Source organism: Anser anser, assembly GCF_964211835.1.
Source record: "Anser anser genome assembly, chromosome: 11".
Lineage (NCBI taxonomy): Eukaryota > Metazoa > Chordata > Aves > Anseriformes > Anatidae > Anser > Anser anser.
Window position 1 is genome coordinate 12,666,463 of NC_139732.1, and position 19,766 is coordinate 12,686,228.

Here is a 19,766-nt window from a genome sequence, read left to right on the forward strand (position 1 = left end):
CCTTTATCACTGAGCACCAGCCTGGGCTGTTTCTTAATTTCTGCAGGATCAGAATTAGGTCATCACAGAGCTCTTCCAAAAACACCGATGTTAAACCTCAGACTGTAAATGTCAGTGATCTTCTGACAAGTTCTTTAGCTGGCAATAACAAAGTTATTCAGCCCCCTTCGGCATATCTGGTGCCAGATTAGCCTGTGTAATAAAGCGACCACATTCACAAGCCTTCCTGGACGCCTTGGGCTGGCTGTCCATGCCAACCCACCTACTGCAGTGCCTGCTTCCCCCAGCACCGAGCATACAAGAGGCAGCTTCTCCCAGCCCCTACGTTCATGCCAGGTACCACAGCAGCCCCAGGCAGCTGGAGGCTAAAAAAGAACGGAAAAATCTCCCTCATCTCTCACCTCTGAGTCAGAGCATGCTCAGAAGACAAAGAAGTTTGGAGAATTTAGCTGGCAATTCTAACTGGGTCTGGGCTTACGAATGCAAAGACCTTCCAAAGACTTATAAATAGCATGTGTCCTGAAAGCTCTTCCACAAGAACACAAGACAACATTGCTGCACCAACATGCTACAGAGGAGATATGATTTGATTCACAACGCCAAGGTTGTGTTTTCTGAATGCTTTGTTCTCAAACAGAAAAAAAAGCAGTAATTTTTATTACAAAAGCTTTGCAAAAAAAAAGAAAGATATGAAGGTAGACTGCAATGTATCCTAACTTTAAACATCTGGAAGTTTCCCAAGTCCAAATCCAAGCTGGTGATCAGGGCTGTTACTATTAACCCTTGGTTAGAAACAGTTATCTCCGACACCTTCCAGTGCAAGTGACCAAGATAACTGGGTGTGAACACCCTCACACACCTTCCCCAGGGATCTGATTTCTCTCTGCAGTCAACAGCAGAAGCCCATACTATGACCAGCTGAGACTTGAGCAAGTAACCAATGGCTCTGAAATGGAACACTTTAACCTAAAAAGTGCGACAAGCAATCAAATTATTATTATTATTATTATTATTTATTTTTTGGTCAGGAAGCACCCAACAAACTTTACAGCAGAGAAGAGAAGCAGCTCTGTTCCCCCAGCTTGCCTGCAGCTGTTGTGATTTGGGGTCCCTTTGCTAGAGGACAGCGAGCAGCAGGGAAAGGACATCAGAGACTCACCGTGCCCAGTGTGCAGGAAAATTCACCCAGGAAGTCATGCTCATACAGCTGCATGCTTGACTTGTCCTGGTCAAACAGGGCAAATTTCAGCTTCTGCACTTCTTCAAAGTGGTAGTCAACAACGAACTTCTTGGAGAAAGCTGGGTTGAGGTTATTCACAGCTGTCTCTGTCCTGTCGAGCTGCAAAGAAAAAAAGGGGGCATTTAGACATCTGTACCTCACATCTTTGTCACCACAATGTCTCTTCTGACTTCAGCTGGAGTCCTGACACGCAGAAACCCTGTAGTGGCCATCAGAGCATGAGAGCACCAGGCATGCAGCAGACACATCCCTAAATGCAAGCCTTAATACTCTGTAAGCAAGGTGGAACGAATCTAAACAAGGAACACCTCATGCAGAGAGCTGCATCCCTGAGGTCAGGGTGCCAAGGCTTGGTGTGCACTCAAGGCTTATTGAAGCTGAAATCTTTGCATTTGCTTCTAACACCTGCTCTCTCAGGACACGGAAAACCCCTGGAGACAATGCTTTCACACACCTCCAACCACCTGTTTCTCTTGTCCTTAACTAACCAGACACACTGCTGTAATGCCTTCAAAGTCAAGCCAAAGCTATTTCTTTCAGGCCATGCAACTAACAGCAAGGACAAACAAACAAAAAAAAGCATCACAACTCAGAACAGTAACCCTCCAACATTTCCCTCTAGACCTCAAAACAAAACATTCATGTGGTATCTTCTTTCTTGTCCCTCCGTAAAAATATGAATTTCACCAGGCATTAGGAGAAACAAGAGGCCAGAAGGATGCAAATAAGACTTCAATAGACCCTGTCATCCAATATAGATCTGGAAGTCCTTCAGATGGAGAGAGCATCTTTGTGTTTATAACCTTCTTCACACAAATAGGATAGGGACACAGGGAATACATTGAGACCAGCACTGGAGAAACATGAGATGGGGCCAGATTTGAATCTCCCAAGTCTGAGGCAGGTCTTCCAGCAGTCTAGATATCAGTTGGCTGGAGAAACAACTTATCCCAGTTCTGCCTGTTCCCTAAATACAACCTGCTGAGTGCAGCCAGCTTTCTTCCCCCAGCCTCATTTTGGTGATGAGATGGCCTCAACACACACATACTTGAGGCTCAGACTGCAAAGATGGTGTGAAAAATCCTCACCCTTCTGTAGCTGCTGCTATAAAACCTGGACTTTGGATAGCCCTGTGTGAAGGGAAGAGAGTTTGTCTGCTCAGACACGTTTAGAGGGCTGGGAGGATAACCTGCACCTTCTCTGGTATTTTGGCAGCGGCAGGAGTTGCAATAATACAGCAACCCTGGCTCGGACACGCTGCAAGCCTGAGACACATAATTAACCATATGACACGTGGACTTCATGTCCACGTCCGCCCACTGCCATGAAAAACACTTGGCACTGCTCTCCAAGACAACTTTCCAGAGGGAGGTGACCGGGATGCACCCTGCGGAGGAAGAAGGGGGAGGAAGGCTGATGGATGCAATGCCCTCCTCTGATGCCTCCAAAATCCTCCTGAACCAGCGCAAAGGTGGCCACGACCAGCCCATTGGCTTCCTACATCCTGTGAGCAGCCAAGGGCCAGAGTGCCCTCACCCACCGGGCATGAACCCAGCCAGCAGAGCGTGACCTGGAGCATCTCAGATCCGCTGACACTAACATGTTTAACTCAAAGCATCGCTCTTCATCCTCAGTAACTGAGTACCAGGGTGACAGGTACCTGCAGAGAAGCTCCAGCTGCCTGCTGGACCAGCGCAGCGCTGATTCCCAGGCAGGTAAGCAAGCTGAAAGAAACAATATCCCCAAACGCCTGGGAAGAGAGGAGGGCACAAAAGATAAAGCATGGAGCTGCATATGGAAGCGGTGGGGAGCCAAGGGCTGGACAGGGAGCACGGAGGTGTATTGCCCAGGAAACCCAGCCACAGCATGGTGAGAGTGGTAAATATCCTTGTGAAGCTAAAAAGGCCAGAAAGAAAGCCAAAAGCACAGCCAAAGGGAGTGATGAGCAATAACTGAATAAAGGTAGCCGCCACTCACAGATGTTTCCAAGGATAACCTTCCAGCAAGAGAATGAAGTGAGAGCTTTGTAAGGAGAGACGGCTGCAGATAGCTTTTAGAAGATGAGAGGTGGCAGGGATTTCAGGGAGGGTATCCTGCAGGACCAGGCTGGGACAGGGCAGGCCCCGACAGAGCTGGCTGCCTTGGCCTTTCTTCCATTTCACACTGTTACTCCAGGATAAGGTTACTGGGGCTGTTGAACAGAAAGAAAGGCACACGCTCTCCAGTGTGATTTTATCAAAACCACACCACTTTGAAGCACTTTGGGAGACTCCAAGCTGGCATTAGCGGCTGCTGCACCTCCTGCAGATGAGCAATGCCCCTGCTCAGGTGTGAGACAGGATCTCCGGTGGGGTGCAAAGTGGGACCAAGGGGTACTTCTCGTCTTGGATCCATACCTCTGCCCCCAGCCCTCACATGGGCATGGCCAGGAGGCTTCAGGTGCAGCCTCACTGATCCCCCACACAGCAGGTGTACAAGAGACACCTTAGGAAGCAGCGTCCTATGGATGGAGTGGGGTGGGTAGAGCTGGTTCCCCTCCCATGGGGTCACTGCTGAAGGTCTCCTGGAGCCAGAAGGTCTCGTCCCACCTATACACAGCTCCCTGTGAAAGAAGTGCTGTGCTTAGGAGGAATTCACATAGGTAGCATGGGTTGTGGGAGCTGATCGGAGGGGGGAGCAGACTAAACCTCACATTTGTCTCCTCACGCTGGGTCTGTCCTTCCACACAACACTTTGAATATTTTGCCAGAACATGGAAATCTTCCCTTCTCCTTCCCCCAAGCCACTTAAAGCACCCACCAGGACAAGGAAAGATGCTCCTTCCTCTCCTCCAGCCCAGCTGTACCACATCTCAACGGGCTGTTCCCTCGGTGCTGCTCGCTCCAAGGAAAACCATCACATCCACCTGCAGCATCCTGCAGCCCTGGCCAGCATCACTTCTCATCCTGCAGTCCACAATGGAGAAGACTGAGCTGCCTGACACAACCCAGGTCCCAGGGCAACACCTCCACAGAAAGCAGCTCCTGCACTGGCACCCGTGGACTGCAGGACGGATGGACGTCTGCCAGAGCAGCAGAGCCAGAAATAAGTACACCATGACAGAAAAAGCATAAAATGAAAACACATACCTCTGAGTCCCAATGGAACTCATTCAGCATAGAAGAGAGATTTTGAAGGGACTGAGTGGAAATGCGGTAAGTTTGCTGTATATACCAACTATCGCAGTATTTTTAAAGTTGGTCACTTAGTCTGTCTTAATTGCCAGAAAAAGACTAAAGTAAATGCTGTATTCTCAAAATAGCTACCTGCCTCACCCTCTGGGGAGATGGAAATCGAATAAACCAACACTAGTGGGTTGTACACCAGCCAGAGCAATGCAGCTTCACACAGATCCTTCCCTCTCTGCCACTGCCTGTACTGCGGGACCCAAACATCTGTTCAGAGAGACGCTCCTGGTGGACCGGGAGCAGTGGCCATCCATGAGTGCTGAGCTTGTCCAAACAAGCACAACATACACAAATCCCCTTTCGAGGCTAGCATATGAGATTATGCATGAGATTACACGAGATGGATTTTATCTCCTTTCATGTTCCCTGTGCTACTGGGAAGCCAGGGACCAAGTCAAATCAGGATGAAAAGTGAGCTCACAAGGCAGCTGCTTCCCCTTTGGGATAATGGGGAGCTGAGAAGGGGACAGCAGATTGCCTGTGCTTCTTCCCACCCTGCCATTATCTAAAACGCATCCATGGCAAGGCTGGAGGCAGGCAGCATGCCGTTTGGGATGCTGCAAAGTTGTGGGGCACCCAAAGATACAAAGAGCCCAAGTCTCTGCAAGAAGGGCTGTGCCTTACACTGAAACAAGAATAGCCTTTTTCTGAGTGCAAATGGAAAAGAAAAGAATATAGAAGGAGCAGGAACTTCAAGAGTATCTCCACAGTGCAATCAAGACACTTATCACTGCTCAAATGCTCTTACACACTGCCACACCAGCAGGGATACACCAGCCTGATGAAGACTGCTGGGCTGGGTGTGGAGGGAATATCCAGGCTGGGAGACTGTAGAATGACAGACTGGTTTGGGTTGGGAGGGACACTTAAAGATCACCCAGTCCAACCCCCTGCCGTGGCCAGGGACATCTTTCACTAGATCAGGTTGCTCAAAGCCCCATCCAACTCAACTTTGAACACGTCCAATGATGAGGCATCCATTTCTCTGGGCAACCTCATCCCGTGTCCCACCACTCTCATCATGAAAAAATTCTTCCTTACATCTAAATCTACCCTTTTGCAGTTTAAAACCACTGCCCTTTGTCCGGTCACAACCAGTCCCGGTACAAAGTCTTTCTCCATCTTTCTTATAAGCCCCCCTTTACATACTGAAAGGTTGCAATGAGGTCTCCCTGGAGCCTTCTCTTCTCCATGCTGAACATCCCCAGCTCTCTCAACTTCTCGTCGCAGGAGAGCTGCTCCAGCCCTCTGATCATCCTCGTGGCCTCCTCTGGACCTGCTCCAACAGGTCCGTGTCTGTCTTATGCTGCAGGTCCCAGAGCTGAACACAATGCTGCAGGTGGGGACTCCCCACTATGGATCCAGCCTGAAAAAGGGTCTGAGGACACGTGCATTACAGGGATGCCAGGTGCCCACTTCCTGGCCCAAGCTGCTAAGGAAGAGCTACAGAAACATGGCTGATCGTATGAGCCATGTTCAAGGCTGGACTGTGGCACCACGTCTGAGGCTGTGCTGCAACAGTCTTGTGTCACGCAGGCAGCAGAGAGGGAAGAACAGCTTTCCCCATTAAAACCAGCTCCTGGGCACCAGGTGAAGCTTTGAAGGAGGTAACTTGAGGTCCCATCTCCAGCTTTACCAGGAATGGGTGGGCCAGGGAAGGGGAAGAGAAACACAGTCAACGTCTCGAGTTCACCCTTGCAGAGTGAGGAGGCTTCTGTCAACACCCAACTGACCAAGTGTTTAACTGCCTCCTTACTGTGTGAACCACAAAAAAAATCACAAGCTTCAGCTGCTTTCTTGCACATATTTCAGTCTTCAGTTTGGTACAGCTCTTTACCTTCCACCTTGCTGGTAACCATCGTGCACAAGGGCTTTTCACACAACATCCACCAGGAGGCAACCAGGCCATGGGCTCCCGCCTCCTCCTCCTCGCCGGGACACACACATTTGTGTGCCCTGCAAAGAGCAGAAGTGGCTTTGCAACCCAGGAGCAGAAAAGCACAAGGGTTTTTAAGAGCCTTTGGTTAGCAATCAGGCTAACTGGAGATTTCTGTTCGTCCAAGAGTCTCAATTCTACAAAACAAGCACACATCTGGGAAAGTTTCTCTAATTGTAACCCTTGCGTTAAATGAACGCAGCTGAAGAGCCCTCCAGTTTCCAAGGAGAGGTTTGCTGGAGACGTTCAGGCATCCCCAGCGCTTGGGAGATGCTCTCCTAAGGGGCAGGGAACACAGGATGGAACATTTGGGAGCAGAGACCCCATGCCATACTGCTGTTCTCCCCTCCCCTCCAAAGATAGCCTGGGGCTCCTAGGGTGACAGGCTGGCAGCTGATGGCCTCCATACCCCTCTGAGACGCAGCAACAGAGGAGATGAGGGGTGCCCAGTGCCACCACACAGAGGCTCAGGAAGGAGGGATGACTCAGGCTGGCACAAAAGCAAGGGCACAGCTGAGTCATGGGCCAGGTCTTTCCTGGCTCCTGCCAGACGACATCACCAGGCAGAACGCTGACACATCACCCATCTTTATGTCACTTCTGGGCCTGTGCTTTTTGTTCCTCCCTCCCTCCACCACCCCCTCCAAGGCTGATTCATGAATATTTTTTAATTCTTCTTAAGCTCAGTGAGACAAAATAATTGTATTTGGGAACAAAAACGACAGCTAGAAAAACCGGTGAACGGAACCCCTGCTGTCAGCATTCACAGGCACTGCAGTCCCACTACCCAGGTACGGGTGCTGGCATGACCACGGCTGGGCGGACCCTGAAGGCCCTTGTTCTAAACAAGGCCACGGCATGCCACTACCCCCACTGCAGAGGAGGCACCTGCAGTGTCAGTGCTTGCCAGCACATGTTATGGGATGAGGGCATGCTGCTGAGCACGTTGTGGCCTGTCCCTGTCCATCCTCTATATTTCAGCTTTGCTATTCGAGACAACACTTTAGACAGGAAACAGATTCATCGTGGAGCAACTGCCTCAACTGTGACAACCCCCTCAAATCACCAGTCCCACCTCTTGCCATACATCAGTGCAATATCATACATTCATAGAATATCTCAAGTTGGAAGGGACTCACAAGGATCATCAAGTCCAACTCATGGATCTACGCAGGACCTCCCAGAAACCAGACAGTATGTCTGAGAGCAGCATCCAAATGCTTCTTGAATTCCAGCAGGCTTGGTGCCATGACCACTGCCATGGGTAGCCTGTTCCAGTGCCCAAACACCCTCCCAGTGAAGAACCTTTTCCTGATATTGGATCTGAACCTCCCCCTTTCACAGCTCCATGCCATTCCCTCAGGTCCTGTTGCTGTGCACTGCTACCACAACATGGGGGCGCAGGAGGGTGTGGGGGCACAGGAGGGTTTGGGTGCTGGCCATTCCCACAGCGTGCTGGAGGCTTGGGGCCAGACACATCCCCTGCACGCGGACGCCAGGCACAGCCGTTCCCACCAGAGAGCTCCATGTATCTCCAGTTTGGGCCACGTGCTGATCTCCACTGAAAGCACAGCAGCAGAGCATTGAGCAATCTGCCATTCAAGGCTGGCTTCCAGCACCTATCTTGTCAATTACAAAGAATTTAAAAATAGCAGAGGAAGGGGAAAAAGAGCAAAACCACACATTTGTATTGTAAAAGCAGCTTTGGAATCAAAACTGCTGGACTGAGACATTACTGACAGCAAAAGAGAAATTCCTGAAAAGCACAACTAGGTCAAAGAGATGACACCTATCAAGATGGGAAAGCTCATTAGTCTCATCCAACCTGGTGAGCGAAATTAATTGCAGACCATGGCAAAGGCAAGGTCTGCCTCCACACCCTCCCTGCTGACATCAAGATCAGCTGTAGGACATCTTAGCCAATGCACATCAATTCATCAACTCCTTGGCACTAGTTCATTAGTTCAGATATCAAAAATGAGACCACCTGGGAATTGGGACTTTTTTTGTTGCAGTTTGGTGATTTAATGCCCCTTGGCTGCTCATTCTGTGCTGTGCTGACCAGGTCTGTATCCAACACCACTACTTGCACCCATCCATCACATCTCAGTGCACTGCTTATCTGCTCCCTCATGGAGGAACCGAAAAGAAGCTTTATACCATCTAACTACAATCGCACTTATAAAATGAAATCCACATATTATTTTTTTTGCAGGCATTTTAGCCCAGAATCTATCCCTCTGTAGCCAAAAGGTACTTCCTAGGCACAGAGCAAAGTGCTCTTGCACAGACTGGAGTTCACATCTTGCTGCTAAAAGCACTTTACGAGAGACCTTATCGCAGGACTCCTATGCCAGGCTCTGGCACAAAGGGAAGGAAAAGATAAAGATGCTGAAAGAAATGTTAATCCAGGTTGATCCAACCATGAGCAACATAGAGTCTCTTCTCTGTTTAGGAATCAAGGTTTGTCCTCATGCCCAAAACACGAATGTCATTTGGAGACATCAGCAGAGGCAAACCACAGGAGACAGAAATCCACACAGCTTCAGGACTTACCTCCACCCATTTTCCATTGACTTCCATGAACAGGACACAGAAGGGATCGGATTTGGAAGTGACATCCCTGTCCAGAAGGTTTTGGCCGCAGACGGACAGCTCGACTTTGCAGACGCAGTACTGGGAGCCGATAGGCCCCGCTGGCGAGGGAGTCCCGGTGTACGCCATGGACTCCGGCAGCAGCAACCCCAGGCAGTCTGTGGGACACGAGAGAAAGGAGAAAAACCTCAGGGCAAGCAGAAAGGCAGGCAGCCACACAGCTGCAAGAAGCACTGGATGCAAAATCATTTACAAGGCTTTCCTGGCAGTCAAGCACCTGCCCTGCCCGGTCATCATCCCCACACGGATGCCGTGCCAGGCTTCCTGAGTGGGAGCCCAGCAGAACAACACAATCCTGTCGTGGCTTTGCTCCACAAATAATAGGTTTTCAAGGAAAGGTGACATCTTCTGTTTAGCCCCCAAAAGAGCAGGAGGAAACGAGACAGCATCTCGGGCACAGCAGCAGAGCTGGCAGAAGGCTGCAAGCCCAGCATGGCTATTGCGGCCATCGCCTCTGCCTACGGACGGCTTCGTTTGTGTGACATCTCACCACTGCTGGACAGAGGGGAAGGACCAGCAAGTATGGACCAATACTAGGAGGAGAGGAGACTGAACTCGTCTAACCAGCCTGTGCTGGAACAAGTTCACCATACCACATCACAGAAGGTGTCCCCTCCTGCCTGCATCACCTCTGCGTTATCCGGAGCCACCCAGCGGTGCAAGACCAGCCTCAGGCATGTACCCACGCCTTGGGTACGCAAACCCTGTGGGCTGGTTAGAAAGGCCTCCCAGCACAGGAGGGAGCTGATTGTGCAGGGTAGTGCAAAACATGACTTGAGGTATTTGGAGGTAACAGACACACCACCGAGTACGCTGCTGCCAGGTCTCCTGCTGACATCTCCAAATTATAATTTCAAATCCTAGCATGGGAAGTGTTCCCAGCCTCTTTCTCCAGCATGATTTGTCTTTTGTGGGGAGAAATTACACTTCCATTATACTTTTCAACATGAAAATTGGTCATCGTCTGGCACGTAACAGTCTGTAACAGTAACAGCAGTAACAAGTCTCAAAGTGCAGGGATTTGCTCCCACGTGTGGGTCCTGTGAGCTGACCCACAGGAGCACCAAGGACTGCCCTTGAGCTGATCCAGCAGTCCCACGGAAGCAGCCCTGCACTCCCAGGCTGTCCCTGCTGATGGACGGGTTTGTCCCAAGCCACGACGGCCAGACCTGAGCTCTGCCCCTAATCATCATAAAGAAAGGGGTGAGACCTTGTGGCTCAGTGAGGTGGAGGGGAACTCTAGCCCTGGGTTCTGGCTCAGTCCTGCTCCCAGCCTTTCACCAGGCCAGCGGCAGTGGCTCTGGCAGCAATTAAAAAGCAGCATGAGCTGGTTGACTGAAGAGCCAGGCCAATATGACAACCGTATGACCTGGGGCACGGGATGAGTTACGGAACCTTGATAGAAACTCATTTGTTGTAAGAAGAGCTTACCAAAAGTCTGCAATCAAAGCTATTTCACTGAAATAAATGGGAGCTTTATACCATTATTAATATGACAACCCCATATACCTCCCACTTGACAGTTTTGCTTTCTGATGTGCAGTCCACTTGCGAAAAACGTAAGATGTCTTCAACAGAAAAGAGAGAAGGGAGAAAAGGGGGGGGGGGGAAAGAGAGGTAGTAGCATTGTCAGATTAAGTTATACTCATAAATGCTTGTGGCTGGGGTTGCTATTGGAAAGAGCTCTGCCCGTCAGCTGGTTCAATGCTATTTCTCCATAGCCCTCTTCGTCAAGAGTGGTTCCTGGCTCATCCGCTTTATCTCAAAACCTCAAACAACACCTTCCTTCCCCCTGATAAGCCATCTGCTGCTGTTTGGCATTGAAACCCCAATTAAAATTATTTGTTTATTCTCCCTGGGCACAAGTATCAGCAGGCGCTGCTGCTGCTGGCTGCTAGGAGCCGTGCTCCTGATAGAGGGGGAGCAGGGATGTCACTCTGGGTGCCCAGCCTCGCGTGCCACAGCCATGCTGTGGAGTCCCACGAAGGAGGAAAACATTTCTCGCTTACAAGGCTAAGCCTTCCTGCCCTGTCTGCTAAGATTTCTGCTGAACAGCAGCCTGACTTTAACTCCCAGTGGTACAAGCTCTGTATCACAACCTACTGCCCATCCAACTGACAAGGAACAGGCAAGAGTGGCACAATCGTTTCAGCTCCAGAGGAACCCAGAAACCTCTCCAGAAGAAGACAGCTCCATCCCTGGTTGTGCACACACGTGTCCATCCCCTCTCCAGAACAGCCACCAAGTCCCAGCCCCACACAGAACTTGCTCCCCTCCAGAACAGCTCCATCTAACACCATCGTTCCCAATTCCCAGCAACGAGAAATCAAACAGTGTACATGAGGAACCCTAATCTGCTGCAACCCCGAGGAGAAATACCCACTTGCTTCTTAAACTGGCTTCAGAATTAGGTGGAAGAAGTACTCCTGGCCCCTCCACCTTGAAGCCCTTGGTGCCTGCAGGCGCTACGTGCTTGCTCCTCTCCAAGCCCACACTGCCAGTTGTGGCTGAAACAAAGATTTTTTTTAATTTTTTAATACACAGATCATGCAACTGATGTCTTAAAATAGCCAGTCCTGTTCTATTTATGCTGCTATCTGCCTGCTACTCCCTCCAAAAAGCAAACACAGTGCAGTTCTGCTGATGTGGATGGGGTCCTGCTGGAGTGGGAGATCTGGGTTGGGTTTTTCCATCTCCCCTTCCCCCAGATCTCGACGTTGCCTCACACAAAACAGAGGCAGCAAATGACTCAGTGGAAAAAGCTTTTTTCCCAGGGCTGACTGGCACCAAAACATCCTCTGAGCATGCCGAGCATCGCCTGCACTCCAGCCCCTGCTGAGCCTCCAAGAGCGCCGGCAGCGCGGGAAGCTCACAGTCAAAGCATCCATGGAGAAGAAGAGGGGTGGCCAGCGCTGGCTGGGACTTGCTCCCAGCCCAGGTACCCAAAATCAGGGACTGGGACACTGGCCTCTTCCTCCCCTCCACCCATGGACCAGGTGAGCCTGGTGTCATTACACAGATGCCCAGCACGCAACTACCAAGAAAGCAAAAGGCAGCAGGATGATGCCACCAGCCCTTTCCCCACAACCCTGATAAAGATGATTTTTTCCACCAAGGAGCTGCTGATCCATCTGGCCCTCAGAGGCCAGCTCTCCACCGAGGATGGAAATGCCCAAGAGACGGGTGGACCTCTCACATCACCCACCAGCTCTGGTCCCTCTGGACACGTCCAGGTGCCTGCACCCCATGCCCTTTGCCAACACCACGGTGCTGGAGCCCAGTGGCTGGGGCACAGCAGAGGGGTCCCATCCTAACTGTCCCTGGCTGCACTCCAAGCACCTCACCCTCAGGTCAGTGCGTGGCTGAGCTTTGGGCCCATGAAGCTCCTGAGAGCATCTCTCACCGAGGCCAAAGAGTCAGCAAGAGGGACGCGGCAGTTTCCCCTGGGCCAAGCTGCCCATGCCCTGCGGGACTGCTCCTCTTCCTCTGCAGGCACAGCAGCTGTGTGCTTGCAAACCAGGCTAGGGGATGGATTCACCTGACGACTAACTCATATAAAAGGAAAGAGTCTTTTTTTTCAGCCAGGAAAGCTCCCCAAACAATTCACCATGTACCCATGGAAATGCCAACAGCAACACAGAGATGGGGCAGGAGGCCAAAAGCATCCGTGACACCGTAGTAGGGCACGGACACATCTGCATGTCCCACCATCACCGATCCGCTCAGCGTCCAGCCCAGGGAGCAATCTCTGGGCAGAAGCACGTCGGGAAGAAATGGGTCTTGGCGACCCGTGTCACCCCCCTGCTGCAGCACGCACCTCGGAGCTGGGCAATGGCACACAGCCAGTACCTCCCCCGGGGCAACGGGATGCTTTGAACTCGGGGGAAGTGGAGCTGGCACCAGAGCCAGCTCTCCATCATTATATATTCCAGTCTCTCCTCCTTTTTTTTTTTTGTTCTCGTCTCTCTGCATTCGCTGCCCTAAATTAAGTCCTCCGACTCACTTGGCATCCACAGCCAAATATTCTCCTAACATATAATCACAGCTGCCAGGTTCGTGCTTATCGCGCTGCCACGTGGCTTCCTGCTGAAAAGCACGCCAGGCTGCGGCTGCCCGGCTCCCAGCAGAGCGGCTCCAGCCCCAGCGGGGGCGTGCATCTGCCCCGTCCCACCCTCCCACCTCCACGCTGCACCCCAGGAACATGGCAAGGTGTTTCTGCAACATCTGACACTGGCCACAGCAGATGCCCGAAGAAGAGCCCTCAGAACAGAAGGGTGGAGAGACGCGCTCCCCACATCACACAAAATGGGCAGTTCACGCTTCAAGGACCTCCTGAGATGGACACACTTCTGCACTTGACAATCTTTGAGTGCTTTTTCCTATGTGACTTTGTCCCCTCCAAGGCTGCTCTGTGTCCACAGCGTCCTGCAGCAAGGGATTTGGTGCCCAGCAAGTGCTGCAGCCACCCAGAACAAAGGGGAGCCCCAGGGCAATGCACACATCCTCTCCTCCCTCCTCCAGGAGAGAAGCATGCCACACCGGCCACGGTAAGGTGGTTTTAAGCATTAACAGGAGGGAAAAAAAAAAAAAAGAGAGAGAAAGGAAAAAAAAAACCCTCTCACACCATCACACCAGGTCAGAGTTGGCATTACTACAGGAAACAGATGCATAGTTCTAGGGAAGCAGAAGAACAATAACTCCTCTTCACTGCGATGAAGGGCGAGCAGTGCTTATACTGGGGAGAGCATAAAGACTGAGGGCGTGCAGAGCATCTCAGCGGGTCTTGAGGTGATGCCACAGCGGGGTGAGCAGCCAGAATTTGGGTTTGTGTATCCCAATCCATCTTTTTCATGGCATTTCAAGCAAAACATTTTGGGGGCTTTTGTTACGTTAGCAGTACCCTCAAACTTAAGTGCTTTCCTCTCCTTTAAACTAAACATCAACAAACTTCACAGAGAACACAAGGTATATTTTAAACAGCTCCAAAAGCACCAGACTCATGGAAAGTCCCTCTGGGTCCCTCTTGGAAGCCCCCACAACCCCCCTCCTTTGGGAAGATCACTGATTTCTGCAAGGCTTCGCAGAAGCCACCTGTGACTCAGTTTACCTATGCAGGCTGCTCCACTACAGTCAAGGGCAGAAGCACGTTCCTCTTCTGGAAAATAGGGGAGATGGCAATCAAGCAGGTAATTCTGGGCTCATACAGAGGACACAGGCAGCAGAGAGACAGCAGGAGAGCAGAGGGAGGAAGAAGAGCATGGGAAAACGTGTTGTCAGGAGATTCCAACAAAGGAGAGGAGCGTTAAGAAACTGGCTGCCCGGAGCAGCAGGAAAAACTGAAACGCAGCAGACATACAGCTGGGGAAGCGAGTCAAGGCTGGGGTGGGCTGTGATAGATGCGTCTCCGCCACCCCACACCATCACAGCCTGCACCAGCCGCTTGGCTCCCTCCTATCGACAAACACGGTCATCACCACGATTACCTCGCAAAGCAAAAACGTTTGCCATTCAGCCTCGCCTAGGCAACACGGAGGATTCACCAGCCCACACCTGGCGTTAGTAACAGCCTCACCACCTTTCGAGCACCCGTGCGATTAGTCACACACACAGCACTGTCCTCTCCAGTCGGCAGCAAGGCTCTTCTGCAAATACCTCCGCTGCGAACGCCCCTGCTGGGAGCACTGCACCTCCAGCCCTGCAGCCCGGCTGTGTGACCGGCACGGGGGGCGCGGAGGCGGCTGCAGCGCAGGGGCAGGCAGGCAGCCCCAGACCGGCACCGCTGGAAATGCAAACCTCAGCCCAGCCCACCAGGGAAGCACAAGGGGCCTGACACAGCAGGAAAAAAAAAGAAAAAAAAAAGGTTTCAAGATGACATAAGTATGTCATCTCCAAATAAACCCTTCCTGATGGAAACCATCCCTAACGCTGCTTTGCCAGGTAATTGCTGTTTGTGCTGACGGCGGGTTTTCTCGCACCACTGCTGCAAAATCCTGTCTCGAGCAAGCCGTGACGATGGCCAGCGGCCTGGGGCCACCTCAGTGCTGACTCCAGCATGGCCCTGGGCGCAGCTCACCTCTCTCTCCTCTCCTTTGCCTGCCCTCGCTCAGTGCCGTGGCGGTTCCTCTCCGCACGCTCAGGAGCGGGTGTGATGTGACGGGCTGACCGCACCAGGAGCTGCCACACAGCCCCAGCCTCCCCGGAGAGGCTTTCTAAAGAAACAAAGCTTATGTGGTCACAGTTTATCTATTTACATCACTTCTTTCCCAAAACCCCTCCCTAGGGTACTTTCCAAACAGACTTTCCAGGCAGATTTTAGCCAGGGAAAACCGCAACACAACCTCAGCTCTTCTTGGACAGCGAGGAGCCTGGCCACCTGGCACAGGAGCCACAGAAAATTTGGCTTCACTCAATCTCCAGGCACTGCTTTGCTTCCTGAAGTCAATCTTCGCTTGCACTGTCCCAGCTCACCTTCAAAATACAGAAAGGCGAAGCTATCACCGGAGTTTTGATGTTGACTTAACCCTGAGGCGCTGCACAGCAGGCAGACTGAAGTCCTCCTCCTGCCTCCTTCATTTCATGCAAAGATCCCCCCAAGTCCAGGCAGGACAAGCCACCCGAAACGTCCAGCTCCTCTCCAGTGTCAGCTCTTAAATGAAAAGCCCCTGCCCACTGCCCCTGGCGAGGTTTGTAGCCCTTGCAGGCAGTGCCCTGCTTGCCAGAAACATCTCGTCAAGGGTGACGATGGGTAGAGCCCAGGAGTCCACCAAGCACAAGAAAATGATGATGTTTCTTCTGCACGGGCAGGAGAAAAGCGTGACCAGCCCTGCAGTCTGCAGAACACAGCGGGAAGCAGCATGGCAAGATACGACCGATCTTTAGGCTCAACCCATCCTTGCACCTGGTCTGAGATTAGGAAAATCTGCTGGCAGACACCCGGCGGCAGCAGCAACGTTCGCTCAGAAACTCCCCGAAGCGTCGGCAGCCCACCTTGCCTCGGTGACCACAGCCTCCCACCCCGCGGGCTGAGGACACGGGGCGGCGTCCTGCAGCTGACCTGGGGACAGGGAGGGGGTGACAGCCCGAGGCTCCAGGGAGAAACTCACGTGGAAAATGAGGTCCCGCTGGAAAATGGAAACGGGTCGCAGAGCCACACTCTGAATGCAGATGCGTCCTGGCGCCGCTTTTTGTCTCCAGGTGTTACCAGGGAGAGGCCTTCTGTGGGCTAAAATGTCACCCGCTGCTTCACCCCGACACGTGCTCTGCTTCAACACAGTAAAATGCCTTTTGGTGACATCTAAATCAATTTATCACGGGGGAGAGAGTGAAAGGCATCTTTAGTGGTCTGGGAAATGGTTCAAACACCTTTTTTTTGTGGTTGGGTTGCTCTGAAACGATCGAATGTGCACGGTGGCCTTTGGCAGCCCTCACTGCACGTGCAGCGTGACCGGCTCCTCGGTCCCCAGGGGCACAAACCCCGCTGCTCAGTGAGGTCAGGGCTGGCCGAGAGAGCGTGTCTGTGCCTGCAGGACCGCTCCTGCTCCCTGCCCTGGGCCATCCCCAGCCCGGCAGCTCCAGATGCCCAGAGGCATCCCCTCGGGATGCACCCAAGGGCAGCTCCTACCCACAGCACCACCACAGGGAGATCACCCCCAGACACAGGGTGTCTGGGCACAAGACGCTGTGTCACGAGGCACAACAGGGGACACCCTCACCTACGCAGCAGAGCGGTCACCGCCAGCCAAGGGAGCACCCCAGCCCATCCTTGGCTCCCTGCTGCAGACTCGTCTGGGCTATTCTGGGAGCCGGCAGGGGAACAAGCAAGAGCAGGTATCTCTGGGGGAGGAGATGCGGTGATGTGGGCAGCTCAGGCCACTACGAGCCTTGCTCAGCACCCGCCTTGCGCCTCCTGGCTGTAGATCGACCAGGGCCACAGCAGACCCTGAAGATGCGGCACCCCGAAGGTGAGCCAGCTGGGTCAGCTGAAATGCAAATCACAGCACGCCCGAGACAACCGTGGCCATTAGAGGGGGACGGGACACAGTGCCAGCGAGGCCATGCAGACAACGCAATCACAAAATGCCACTTGGAGTCAGAGAACTGAAAGCTCTGGAGACTACAACACCATGCTTCTATTTGCGCACAAAACCTTTTGTCTAAGCTAAAGCATTCACAGATATCCCACGCGAGTTTACAAGGGCTGTCTGAAACCAGCCCAAAGCTGGGTGTTCGTTAAGTCCCACCGCAGCACGGCTTGGCCAGGGCCCTTCTGCCACGGGAGCGGTGCAGGCGCCTTGACCTTGCCCTTCCATGGGAGCTGGGACGGGGAGTAATTTAGGTGCTGACACCCGAGAAGTTTGTCAATGGCCCGCAGAGACGGGATGGAAACCCTAAGGGGCAAGCTAACACACTGGCGAACTAACTCACGCTGCAGATTTTCTGATGCTCACCAACTGAGCCAACTGCACCACCCCTAGCAGCACATCTGGCAAGGGGGGGACGTGACCCCACACCAGGGCGCTGCGGAGCGCAGGGCTGGCACCAGCGCAGTCACAGAGGTGACCACGGTTGCAGCCACTAATTCCAGCACTCTCCAGCTTCAAGGGTCAAAGCTGGGAGCCTCCTAGTTCTGCCTGCAGAAGTTACGTGCATGGAAATAGGACAATGCACGGACTCGAGCACGAGGCCATAGCCCCCAGGGGCACATGGGGATGCGAGGGTGCCCAGCAGACCCCGCAGGGAGAGCTACACCCAGCAAGAGAAGCTGCGTCCGGAGAGCAACTGGAGGGATAACGGGGAAGAACTCACTAACCAGCATCCCAGCTTTGACAAGCCGAAGCTCAGGTTTTGCCTTTGTGTCCTGAAGAGCCCCATCCAGCTTCTCCAGCCCCGAGGGCAAGTGCTGCTGAGGGGAAGCAGCAGCGCTCCCCTCCCTGCGGTGGGCGAGGGCAGCTCACAGCAGCCAAAAAGCCTCCTGCAGGGGACAAAGCCCAGGAGGCTGTGGGAGATACTGCTCTCCTGCCAGCGGATGGCACGTGGGCTACAACCGACCCCACAGCACGGGTCCCCTAGGCTGCAAGCCCCATCCCGAGCTGGCAGCGGTCCCGGGGACCTTCCTGGAGAAGAGGGGACACTGCCAGCCCTGCCTTTGGTCACCAGCTGGCGCTCAACACCCGGCAGGTGTTGATGCAGGACTGCGAGGAGGGCCAGCAACAGTCAGGGGATGCTTCGAGGAAGCTGGGCAGGTGGGAGCGATGTTCCCCTCCCCATTCCCACACGCACAGTCAGGCTCAGCTTCAGCCATAAACACCTAAAAAGCGACTCAGGAGCCCAGCTGGGAGCTGAGACACGCCAGCAGCAGCCTGCTTCTCCTGGGCACCTCCCTCACCCCTGCTGCAGGACAGGACCCCCGTCCTCGCAGAGGTCCCGCGCCCACAGAAAGCAGAGTTTTCCGTAAGCTGGGCATGTGAAGTAAAACATGCTCCTGGCCAGCAGGCAGCCTGCAACGCCACCCGCCCTGCCCCGACCCTTGAGCAAAGTCCGTCCCAGTACTCGGGAACAAAGGGCAGCAAGGTTTGTCCTGATGAAGTCTAAAAAACGTCATCACCCAGCACTTCATCCCCAAAGCGACCAGGCTGAGCAAAACATCGCCTCCTGGAAAGAAGTCGCCCGCCACGACGAGCACAGGGACAGCACGAGCGCTGCGCTCGCAGCAGCGGCGGTGTTTGTGCACAGCGCTCACCTGGTGGGAAGCAGCAGGCTTCGTCCTGGCAAACAGAAGCAAGGCTTGCTCCTCCACCCCTGCGGTGACAGACAGGGGGAAGCGGCCTTATTGCCAGTGCAATACTTCACGGAGACCAAGCAGAGACCTAGTGGGTTCAGAAGAGCGCTCAGAAAATCACACACTGGAAAAAGACCAAAAAAAAAGCAAAAAAAAAAAAAAAAAAAAAGCATTTCCTCTAAACCTGAGAGAAAAAAGACAGGTTGCGATGGCTGGGACCAGGAGGCAGCCCAGCCCCAGCTGGCACCGGGCACCCGCAGCTCGCTGCACACTCAGCGCTCGGTAACTGCTCACAAATCAGCGACCGGGTCCCAGCACGGCAGCGGAGGGTTGCTGCTCAGAAATGGAGAGGGGGGAAGCGAGAGGCAGGGCGAGACGGGATCACGAGAGCATCCTCCGCTGCGAACACGCCGCAACGGTCGAGCCGCACAGACCCAATTCCAGTTGCCATCTGCAAGCATGTTTGGCTTAGACACACCAAGACAACCGCATATTTTTGCTTGAATACAGGCTTCCTCTTGGGCTCAATTTAGGAAAATCTGTGATTTAGGGCAGAAAATATTGTGATGTCACTATGAATCCTGGAGCTACCATCAAACCCTCCACAAGCTGCATCTAAAGAGAAGCAAACGTAAAACATGAATCCCGTGGCAGGGATTCTCCTCTCGGACGCACACTCCTTGTGGAACGAGCCAGGAAATGCCGGGGGGGAGGACACAGCGTGCTGGGGACTGCGGGCAGATTTTAACTTCCAGCCACTGCTTTTGAATTTTCTCACCCTGATAAATATCTGTGGGTGAAATTATTTTTTCCTTCTATACCCAGTATACCTCGTGTATATTGGCTATTTGACTTATTAAAGGCTTAGCTAATGTATTAAAACCAAATATCTAGCTTTCTGAATTTCAGTTGAATTCCTATTTCTAGCCA

General features: G+C 52.8%; 1 protein-coding gene across 2 annotated transcripts in view; it reads right to left on the reverse strand.

Moving 5' to 3' along the window:
- The window catches only part of CPNE2 (copine 2), a 58,677-nt gene that overhangs the window by 35,006 nt on the left and 3,905 nt on the right, over positions 1 to 19,766 (reverse strand). For both annotated transcript variants that reach the window (XM_083852290.1, XM_083852289.1), the window contains exons 2-3: positions 8,960 to 9,156; positions 1,160 to 1,339 (exon numbers count right to left, since the gene is read on the reverse strand). In XM_083852290.1, coding sequence (XP_083708416.1) covers positions 1,160 to 1,339; positions 8,960 to 9,127 — 348 coding nt within the window. In that variant the 5' untranslated portion in view covers positions 9,128 to 9,156. The remainder of the gene's footprint in view (positions 1 to 1,159; positions 1,340 to 8,959; positions 9,157 to 19,766) is intronic.